The sequence below is a fragment of the Suricata suricatta genome, chromosome 9 (genome assembly GCF_006229205.1).
Source record: "Suricata suricatta isolate VVHF042 chromosome 9, meerkat_22Aug2017_6uvM2_HiC, whole genome shotgun sequence".
Classification (NCBI taxonomy): Eukaryota; Metazoa; Chordata; class Mammalia; order Carnivora; family Herpestidae; genus Suricata; species Suricata suricatta.
The window spans coordinates 59,747,500-59,759,289 of NC_043708.1; the positions used below are offsets into that span (position 1 = coordinate 59,747,500).

Genomic DNA, 11,790 nt, shown 5'->3' on the forward strand with positions numbered 1-11,790 from the left:
GATCGCCACTTCAGATAGCTGTGAAATTAGGTGATTAACTAGTTGTTACATAACCTTCTAATTTCTGTATAAGTCTAATTACATGAAATAGAAGTTGGGGTTTTGATTTTTTACTTTGCTTTTCTGTTTGGAGTGTCAATGTAACTATAAAATTGTAAATGATGGAAAATAATTGATATGTTAAAAAATAAATTGTGTTATATTCAAAAAAAAATTTTTTTAAATAATACTCTTAAAAAATAAATCGAATACAAATTAATAATTCTCTATCCTGGTATCGTGGTTTATTTTCTTTATAGCAATTTTCAATCTGATAATTATAATATATGTTTATTGCCTGTCTGCCCACTGCTAGCATATAATAGAAATTTATGTGCCCATTGCAGTATCACCAGTGCCTAAAAGAGTACCTATTAGAAAGTCAGTAAATATTGATCAGTTAAACTCTCAAAAAAGACTATGTAGAAGGATAACACTCCTCTTTAAGAATGTACAGCTAGTCCTATAATTTTATTGTACATCATGTATAATTTAGAAATTCTTAAATTTAGTTGATAGGGCACATAAAATTAAGAACTGTACACTCCCATCTTCTTTTCAATTTTTTTTAAATGTTTATTTATTTTTGAGAGAGAGAGAGAGAAAACACAAGCGAGCATGAGCTGGAGAGGGGCAGAGAGAGAGGGAGACACAGAATCCAAAGCAGGCTCAAGGCTCTGAGCTGACAGCCCAGAACTCACAGGGCTCGAACTCACAAACCAAGAAGAGGTCATGACCTAAGCCAAAGTCAGACATTTAACCAACTGAGCCACCCAGGTACCTCTGTACACTCCCATCTTCTAATCAAAACTTGAAACAATATAAAAGAGAACTGACAAATCCTAAGTTTTAGGTGGAAATTATTATGGTAGTATGGTCCTTAACTCAAAGGAACTAGAATTCAAACACTCTATTTAACTAGAATTCAAACACTCTATTTAGTAAGATAAATCTTAAAGAAACCTAGCCACACTGACAAAGAACTCTGACAAACGATTTCAGATTACTGAACTGCAGGAAATATTTCCAACCATATTTGTAAAAATACTATTTTCTACCAAAATCATACTGTATAATTTGACAATCAATGTATAGTTAATTTAAACCTAAAAAGACCCCTTCCATTCAATGTTTAAGGGGAAACAAATCAATTTTCAAAGCCACTGACCAAAGTATCAACTTACTGGATCAACAGTAGGCAAAACATCTTTCTTCTCCAGGCTCTCAACCTCATCTTCATCCGTGCTGTATTCTTCCATTGTTTCACCACTCACAAAGTGGATGACTCTTCTCGGGACTTTCTTCTTTTTCCCTATGACTCCGAGTTCTACATTTTCAAAGCCTCTTTCACTATTCATCTAATGTCAATGATAAGATAATGAGTTGCAAGTGAGGTTAATTTTCTTTCAAATGGCAAAAAGATTCTAGGTTGCTGTACTGTAGGGAATTAAAAAACATAAACCAATCCGAAAATGGTTTTTTTTAAAAATAAGAGTTCATACATACACAAGAGCATCAGTAACATAAATGTAGAGTTTAATGGATAATAAAGCAAACATATGCACACACTACTGAGGGTAAAAAATAGAACTTAAGGGGCGCCTGGGTGGCTCAGTCGGTTAAGCCTCCGGCTTCGGCTCAGGTCAGATCTCACGTTCGTGGGTTCGAGCCCCACGTCAGGCTCTGTGCTGACAGCTAGCTCAGAGCCTGGAGCCTGCTTCCGGTTCTGTGTCTCCTTCTCTCTCTACCCCTCCCCCTCTCATGCTTTGTCTCTCTCTGTATCAAAAATAAATAAAACATTAAAAAAATTTTTTAAAAAAATAGAACTTAAGCAATAAACTTTCTTGAAGTCAACAGCTAAGAAATCAAGCACTGCACTTCAAGTCATACCAATTCCAATACTATATAATATGTGAAGATACTCTGGACTTCAATCATTTTAAAGAATAATGCTAATTGCGGATTAATGTGTACTACCAAAGGAAAATCATATAGATGCACATATACATATATTAGCGACATTAAATAACAGTTCATAGCAAGGAACTCTGCTTACATCTCTGGATTTGGGCTTAGGTACTTGTAAGCAAAACAAAACCAGTATAACTTAACTCTGTATCTCTTCTTTACTCAAAAGTTCCTAATTAAAATGGCTTTTAAGGCCAATCAGTACCAAAAGTGAGCAAAACTATACAGGGTAGGGTAGACCTTCTGTCAAAAGCATCCCCAGTGAAGACATTCACACTGAAAAAAAATTTTAAACTCTATGCTCCAAATAAAACTCATTTGTAAGTCAAGTCTGGAAAACAGGTCATAAGTGTTTTATCTCTAAATCTCCAGATTTCTTAGTCAAAAATGTATGGGTGACAACAGTTTTCCTGATAATCAAAAGATTTTACAAATTTTAGTACAACAGTGTGTATGGAATTCTAATTCCATCCAGATTTCATTCCTAGGGAAATACTAATTTTACCTCACATATATAGCCATGTTCCAAACTCAGAGTAAATGCATATTGTGGGAAAGGATGAAGTTTTTCAGTGTTATCTTGCCTCAACTTTAAACTCCTAAGAAAGCCCTTTATTTCATCTCCTTCCTAGAATATTTCAAAAAGGCCAGTGCAATTGTGAACAAAAATCTGCCAAGTCATTACTCCTATGGACAGATACTAAGACAGGGGCAGAGGTACAAACAAGGGAGTAGTCAATGGGGCCTGTTATTCTTTTTTTGGTTTTTGTTGGTATTTGTTTTGTGATGAGAATATGTTCATGAATTACTGATACAATTTTAAGACTAAACCAAACAAAACGATACAGGACTACAGGACTTCCACGATTAGAGTCCATGTTGATGGGATTCTCTAGGATAATCCAGAGTTCAAAAATTTTGTCCTTCATAAGGATTCTTACACTTGTATATATGACCAACTTAAACCCATAAATGTTGTTCATCTAACAGAAAAATTCTTTGAACTGCAGTTGCAGAGATGGGATTATACTGATAAAAATAGTGGGCTGGACCTGCCCAGTTATACAAATATAAGTAACTTTATTTTTGCATTATTTCCTCTAATCCTCTAAGTTCCTTTTTTGAAAACATATATGGCCTCTCTCTTCTCCACTTCCCAAAGGTAAGTTTTGTTATTAGCCAGGATTTGAATCAAGCTATATCCAACTCAAAGAACACACATGTTGCTCCAAGACACACGAAGACATCACTGACAGCAACTACAACTACTGTACAGTGAACTGAGATCATGAAAATCTTGACAGCAGGAGCTATCTTTGGATTAACCTGAAAAAACAAAAGCCACAATTCTCCCTTGCCTGTCTTGAAGGTTCAAACAAATCCCAGCCTTTAATAAAGGAAGACCAGCCCATTCATTTATTATGTCCACAAACAAAATGGACAACAAATGGTCCACGAGGTTTAGCTGGTCCCTAGGTACAGTGAGTCATTCCTACTCAATTTCATTTTTCCCCTTGAAATAAGATTTGGTTTATGGTTGTTCTGACATCAATGATTCCTTTTGAACCATTAGTCAGCTTTGTGGATCCCTTCACAAGCAGGGGAAAGTCAGAGAAGTTGGGTTAGATCTCCATTCACGACACTATCTGGATAGATCTGATGCCAAAGCAACAGTCCCAGTCAGTGGATGGAGCTAAGACCTTTCACAGTACATCACCATGTCCCATTCCACCCCCATTAGAGCAGAAGCAGCTTCCCACTGCTCACTCTGGTAATTTCTCATTGGCTTAATTTTTCCTTTCTTACAGAAAGGCAAAGGAGAAGAAGGCTTAGCTCTCATTGGCTCAACTACTTTAGCTTCCTTCCTTGGACAACTTTAATAAATCAAAACATTCTGGCTGGTTCATAACAATTAGTATAAACTTAGCTATCTCCATTAGCTGTGACTCTTGGCTATACGCTTTCCAAAAGATTTTTTAAAACCTACAGAGGTGAAGGCTGAAAACATGATTCATATTTTTTATTCCAATACCAAAGTTAGTTAAGTTTACACTAAACTTTGAGTATTCTCTACACACAATATAGAATTAAAAATGGCATTTTATTTACTCTAGTAACATTCCATATAAAGATTTTTATTAAAGAGAGTTTTATTTAACAGCTTTCTTTTAAAATTTTAATATTAATTTTTGTTACATTAAAACCCAAGTTTTAGGCTTATCTTCTTAAATAGGAATAAGCAATTTTTTTCTGTAAAGGCCAGAGGGTAAATATTTTATGTTTTGCAGGCTATATAGCTTCTATCACAACTACTCAACTCTGTGAAAGCTGCATGGAAAATACATAATAAATGGGTATAGCTGTGTTCCAAAAAAACTATACAGTGGCTAGTGGGATCTGGCCCATCATCGTAAAAAACCAGATTGGCAAGTAAAAAAAAAAAATCTATGAAAGACAATCTATGACATGTGCTTCCAACCTCTACATAGAGAATAAGAAAGGGAACTGTGAAGGGAGGCACTGATAAGTAAAAACCAACTAGAAAAACGAAAATACTTTGGTGCAAAATTTCCAATAATTATAAATTAAAGTTATTCCTGAATTTTGCAAATGTTCCTTTTTTTCTGATAAACAATAAACCTCTTAGTAAGAAAAATTTCACTGTCCATAATACAAATTCCATTTTAACAAATTCCAAAGATCCAACATTAGGAAATTAATAGATGCATTGTCAATTTACATTTTATAGTCAACCAGACTAGACTGTAAACTTAGTTCCTCAGGGCCTGATTTTAATGGCAATTCTCTTTTTATATATCCTCATAGTACCAAGAACTTCTTTAAAACACTTACTACACATCATGGACTTTATTGTCACCTTCCCCAACTAGGTAGCTAGCAACATGGAAGTAGGCATAGTGTGTATCCTTCGCTAGATAGTTCCTAGCACATCGTAAGTTCTTGGTAGCAGAAGTGCTACATAAATGAATGAGTAGCACTAAAATTTTAACTCCTTTAACAATATTGAGGCTCAGATTTTGGTTAAAAGTCTAGGCAAAGAGAATTTGCCTGATAGGATGTCACAACAGGTACTGAATGGCCTGGTTTGAGGTGAAATTCTAAACACAGAGTCAAGCTCCAATTTGTTACTCCTTTCCTACACTGCATTCGTAATTTCTCAGTTCAGACAACTGATGAAGGACAGGAGGCTCTCCTACCCAAGTCCCCACTTCACTGGCCTCTTTTCTCTTACTGTGCTCAAATAGATCTGGGGTTCCCAGAGATGTTTCTGCTTCAGGAATGTGAATGAGAGAGCAAAAAGAAAACAATTTGTATAGTACAAACCTATCTGTGTGTGTATGTTTTTAATGGTTACTTTTGAGAGAGAGAGAGACAGAGACAGAGAGAGGAGAGACAGAGACAAACAGTGCGAGCTGAGGAGGGTCAGAGAAAGAAGAAGACACAGAATCTGAAGGAGGCTCCAGGTTCTGAGCTGTCAGCACAGAGCCTGAAGTGGGCTGAGATCATGACCTTAGTGGAAGTCAGCTGCTCAACTGACTGTGCCACCCAGGTGCCCCAAACCTATTTGTGTTTAACACAGGAGAGATTATACATGCATAGGAAATCTCAGAATGATTACAACAGAAACTTATTTTGGTAAAGGTGAATGTGAGATACTGGTGATGGGGGTATTCTTATGACTTTCTACTTTTTGTTCAACAGCCTCCTTTACTGTTTAGATATTTATTATTTTTCAACCAGGAATCTGAAAATAACATCACCCAAAAAACAAAGAGCCTCTCCTCAAACAATATTTAGCTGATCAATCAATACAGGTATGTTTACTTTGCTATTAGAGTGATTCAAAGTTTGAGGCAGTGATGAAAACAAGTATAGGAACAGAAAGAAAAATCAATGGAAATACATCAAATACTATAGACTTAAAGGTCCAGTTCACATGTACCTGTCAGCAAGAGGTCTCAATTGAAAATGAAAAAGGGTTCCCTAATCAATTAGTGTTGTCCTTGAATTCCTTCTTGCTGGTGACTTTCCTCCTTCTTAAGTAGGAGAAAAACAAGAAATTCCATATAAAAACTAGTACGCAGAAAAGTTTTTGTTCATGCAAACCACATGGTATACTACAAGAAGCTATACTCACATTCAGCACTATTCCCTTGGAATCTGTAGTCTGGGGGAACTGTCTTACTAACATCCAGGTGGTTAGTCTCAAAACTGAAGCTACTAAAATAGCTTCAGCTCCACCGAAGCTGGAAAGAGTTCTACATAGGAGCAACTTGAGGTTTTTAATGGCCCACACTGTACACTACTGAGCTAGTTTCAGTTAAACCAATTTCTTCGTTAGTTTTACTTGGCCAAAAATCCTAAACTATTATTTTATTTATTTTAAAATAGAGGAACTCTTATTTTTCTTACAGCAGGCTCCACACCCAAAGTGGGGCTTGAACTCCCCACCGTGCAATCGAGTTGGATGCTCTACCAGCTGAGCCAGTCAGGCGCCCCTAAACTACTACTTTAGGCTATCAAATTGAAAACTAAACAAACCTCCAAACCTTACCTAACTCTTTAAACTTCTGCTGTCCAACACAGTAACCACTCACCACATGTGGCTAATGCTCCCTTAAAATGAGGATAGTACAAACAGATGTGCAGTAGGTGTAAAACACACGCAGAGTTTCTAAAACTTGTACCAAAAAGAGAACGTAAAATATCTCATTGTTAACTTTCACATTATTGCATATTTAAGGTTTTTTGTTAAATTAGGTTAAATAAAATAATAAGACACAATTAGACAATTAAAATTTTACATTTACGTTTTAAATATGGCTACTAGAAAATGTGGCTCCCATTATGTTTCTCGTGGGCAGCTCGGAGCCTTGGTTACCCCGCGGGTGAAACGGGGATAACGCCCACATCACGCAGAAGTTATCAGGATTAAGTGAAAGAAAGCCTGGAAAGGCTCAGCACATAGTTGCTATTAGCTAACCAAGGGCACAAACAAGCCAGCTCAGGCGCTTGCACACGGAGGGGCTGAGAGGGGCTGAGGCCACCGTCACCTGGCTTCCAGCTACTCTGGGGACAGCCTTTCGGAGCCACGCCTCCGTTCCCTAGCTCGCAGACCCGAAGCTGGACTAGCACCCCCAGAAGCTCCCCAGGCCGCAGCGGGGCCAGCGGAGGGTTTGGTGAGGAACGCCGGCTGTGGCGGGGCGTTGCCCCTGGGCTCAAGCCGGTGCCTTTGGGCACAGGAGAGATTACCGTGAGGAGGAACCCCAAAACGCACCTCCGGCGGGCGGCCTGCTCGGTGGAGGGCCGGGCAGGCCAAGAGGGCAGCCGGCGGACGAGGGCTGTCTCCTCTCTGCTGGGCTCTCCCAGCCCCAGCCTCCGCGCCGCCACTTCCCTCGGCGGCCCCACCTACCTGCCGAGCCGATTCCCTGAACGTCGCGGCGGCAGCAGCTCCAGAGGCGCCTACTGCTTCTCCCTCCGCACCGCTCAGAGGATCCGGGTTCATCGTTGTCACCGCCACAGGGCTGCTGGCGCTGGCAAGATAGAACGTAATGGCCGATAAGCCCATTTCCATTCTCCGCCTTCCCACCCAAGAGCGGACCGAGCGGCCGTCACGAACTGGGACTCACCGGCAGCGCCCACCTCGCGCCGCGCCGGGCCACGCCACGGGCAGGGGGAATGGGGCTGCCCGGATGGGTGAGACCGACCTGAGGGGCGGGGCCGACCGGCGCCTCGCCCCCCACTCCGCTCCGCACACCGCGGCCTGGGAGGCTCGACGACCAGCTCGCGTGGGGCGGAGCGAGGCGGGCCGCCAGCAGCACCGCTTCCGGCCCAGCCCACGTCCGCAGCTCTCGGAGCCGCCGCCTGGCACCGCTGGTGACGTCATGCCTCGTACCTGCACCTGGAGCTTCGCTTTCGGGATCCCGGCGCAGCCATGCACCAACTGCCTTTTGGGCAGTCACCCTCTCAGACCTTGGTTTCTGTACAGCCTTGCAGTGTGATTCAAAGGCTTATCAAAATAGGTTTTAAGATGTACGGCTCATGCTGCATATAACATTCATAACATGGATGACAGTCTAGCCAAATTACCCCTGAAATAGCCTAAAAGGTAAACTTTGTTGGCACTTCTTTGAAATACTTAAGTATAACTATAAAAAAGTTAAGTGAGATATGAAGGAAGGCAAAAGGCAACAAGCAGAAAAGCTCCATTTTGACAAATACGAGGCATATTTTATTATCTATGTTTTAGGAGCGTCTGTGCACGTATAGGGGATTTTTTCCCATTTTTACCAATGTTCAACCAAATTAAAATCAAGATTGCACTGATTACACCGTTACTTAAACTAGTTGGAGCATTTCCAGGTAATTTTTTAAAATTGTAGTTTTAGTACGGAAGTTTTCACACAAAGTTTTGTGAATTGCCTAAGTCAAAAATAAAATACATTATTTTGGCCACAGGAAGTGTTACATAATACTTTAAGTTCCATTTTTATGCCAGCCAAAATCCAGAAATACTCTCCAAAGTTATGACATAATATATCTAATTCTACATGACCCCAGCAAGGTCCACACCCTTGCAAACTTAAACACTGCTTTCTCTCTTGTACAAAAATTGTTCTTCCTGACTCTACTTAATAGTTTTGTACAGTTCTATCCTGCATGTAATTATAACCTAAAAACCAAACATATTAAAGACAAAAGTTGATTATTTGAAAATCAACATTTTAATAATTGGAAATTCACAATCCATTTTCTGGTAATAAAATCAAGTTAGCTTGTTGCTAAGGTAAACAAGTTTTAGGACTATGATCTGATGCTGCCAACTGGCATTAGCAAGGGTTGAGACAGTCCAAAACAGCAAAAACAAGCTGCAATAAATTAAAAAGAAAAAGTCAAGTGTTAAAGATCTTATGATTTGGCTTTCAAAAAACAAGAACAGTTCTACATTACTTGTATTCAAAATCCCTTTCCTCTTAATGATATCGACAATATAATTTTTAAATGTGGCATATTTATAAATGCGTGATTTTATTTTGCAAATTGGCAAACATCAAATGACAATTTTCACTGCTGAAGCAGGACTTGTGTTCATAGTTTACAAGTATATTTCTTAAATTCAAAATGCAAGTCATATCCCATTATGAACTGGAAGCATTTCCTAAGAAGAGTTACTTTTTTTAACACAAATAAGCATTTGAAGAGCAGTTACTGCAAATGAAGGACTAGTAGCAAAAGAAAAGCATAGAAATTCTAATGGTTTTCTTTTGGGCACTAACATTTTTGTCATTATTCTAAACACTCATAGCTCAACTAAAAGTGGGTAAACAAAGCAATATGTCAAATCTTTCCTTCATTTACCTTGTAGTAGAAGTTGTATTATATCACTATGACAAAAAATACATCCAGATATTAATATAATTTATCTACTTAAAAACATAATTATGGCCTAAATTTATCACTTAATGGTGCTTATAGATCTAAAAAGGTGTATTTGGACCCATCTATTTCTCCGAAAAGCTAGGAAAACAAAGCTGACTAAAATTTTATACACAGGAATGTCCATCAAATAAAAAACAAGATTTTCTTATGGTTTATTCATAGCTAATACATATTTTAATAGAAAATGTTTTTAAGTTATCCCATCACTCAAATAAGGGATGGCTATCAATGACACATAAGGTGGTAAAACTAAAATGCACTTTAGGTTGATTGTAAGCATAAAGAAATTTTTAAATAATAGTAGATTGCTTCACTTATGGAGTCCAGGTACTGTGCTAAAGACTTTGCCTGTAAGAACTCTTCCTCCCAACAGCTGTGAGGTACTATTATAGTTATCAACATTCTACAGATGAGGAGACAAAGGCTTAGAGACGTAAGAAACTTACTCACGGGGGCTCCTGGGTGGCTCAGTGAATTGAACATCTGACTCTTGATTTCAGCTCAGGTCATGATTCCAGGGATGTGGGATTGATCCCCACAATGGGCTCTGTGCTGAACGTGGAGCCTGCTTAAGATTCTGTTTCTCACTGTCTGCCCCTCTCACCCATGCTCTTTCTTTTGGGGGGAAAAAAAAAAAAGGAGTGGGGAGGAAGAAAGAAACTTGCTCATGGACCCAGCAGGTAAGCAGCCAACCAAGGATTCAAACCCAGGCAGTTTGCTTCTGAAGCCTAAGCCTATACTCTTAGCTACTCTGCTCCTCTGGGAATGAAAAGTCAGAAAATGGGATACTAGGGGCAGAAAATGTCTACATCAAAGGTGAATGTGATAGATAAAAAGATTTGGAGGCCAATTATCAAAGTGTGTATATTTTTGGAAGTCTAGTGTAAGATATAGCCATTTGTAAGCTTTAAAGACTGTATTTAAGAAACAAATGAAAATACCAAGTGAACAAGTTTTATCTGATGCCACGTGAACACATTTCATTGAAACTTAGATTTTTGTCCAAGAATAGACTACTAATATTCAACTAGCAGAGTTTTTTATATGGCATTAGTCATACAATACTAGGTTCTTTGTACACTATGCCTAAACATAGTAATCTCAATGTTGAAAGCTCCACATATTAATCTGAAATCTGTAAGAGTCTTCTGACAATAATCTAAAAAACAAGTATAAAGCTATAAGGATTGCCACAGGTTGTCTGAGTGACCCAGTCAGTTAAGTGTCCAACTCTAGATTTTGGCTCAGGTCATCATCTCATAGCTCATGAAATGGAGCCTCACATCAGCCTCTGTGCAGTTCTATTCAAGACTGGTATATTACTGCATGTCGGATCTAGGAACTCTTCTCATTATAATGTACTATATTTATTTGAACAAAATCATGATTTAAATAACACTTCAAAATCATTTTTACTACATATCAAAGGTACTAAAATTATTTCCAACAAATTACTCCATAAAATTGTAATCCATTGTATATACTTACCTTATATCTTATATGCCAGCAAATATGATACTTCCAGAAAAATACTGACATCCATTACATGAAATTGCCCACTAATTTGCCCTTTGTTGGTATTGTGGTTTGTTGAAATTAACTTCTGAATTTTTGTTTTATAATTACACAAGCATTGTAAGCTTAGGAACTACACCTAGTTTTATGTTTGTACATATTATAATAAACCTCAGGAAGAATCCAATGTTATACAATATTAAATCTAGCTAGTGGCCTAAGTTGGGAATATGACTGGTCTCAAAAAGCTTAGGAACCAATTTTAACAATAGTGAAAAATAAAAGGAAATTTGGCCAAATTATTTTATTTTGGTATATAGAACTTATGCTGTCAAACTTATGCTGTTTGCACTTTGACAAAAACTGTGAGGATGGAAGGATAGCTTTTGCAAGTAAAGACGGCACATTGAGGAGTTAATGCAATCAGGAGTTTAGAGGGCATCTCCAGTTCCCTCATCTTACCAAAGACGATATGGAAGCTGAATTAGGTGTGCTGGTGTCCTCTGCCACTGTTATTTTTGCTTCTGAAAAATATAGTTTGCACCAGACACAAAAATACTTAAAAGCAATGCCTCAGTCACAAAGTTTGGTCAAGTGTTTCATTTTCTTTTTTGGTCAAAGTGAGAAGTGGTACCCCAAGGACAGAAATCACAAAACTGTTTGCCCAGAAAAGGTGGTATGCATCAGTTTAATTAGAAACTAATTTGGAAAACAGTATTCTCTCACTGTCAAATTTCTACAGCTGGACTTTACAACATTTTTGCAGAGTACAAGATACATCATTTATATAGGGTATACAGTGTCATA

At 38.3% G+C, this 11,790-nt stretch overlaps 1 protein-coding gene across 2 annotated transcripts in view; it reads right to left on the reverse strand.

The window, feature by feature from the left end:
• Nucleotides 1-7,825, reverse strand: part of FAM177A1 (family with sequence similarity 177 member A1) — a 24,777-nt gene extending 16,952 nt beyond the window's left edge. Inside the window, exons 1-3 of one of the 2 annotated variants that reach the window (XM_029951654.1) lie at nucleotides 7,659-7,825; nucleotides 7,442-7,562; nucleotides 1,224-1,397 (exon numbers count right to left, since the gene is read on the reverse strand). In XM_029951654.1, coding sequence (XP_029807514.1) covers nucleotides 1,224-1,397; nucleotides 7,442-7,534 — 267 coding nt within the window. In that variant the 5' untranslated portion in view covers nucleotides 7,535-7,562; nucleotides 7,659-7,825. Of the gene's footprint in view, nucleotides 1-1,223; nucleotides 1,398-7,441; nucleotides 7,604-7,658 lie in introns of those variants that run through there. The other variant, XM_029951653.1, reaches the window with a different exon arrangement.
• Between the last annotated feature and the right edge of the window lie 3,965 nt (nucleotides 7,826-11,790).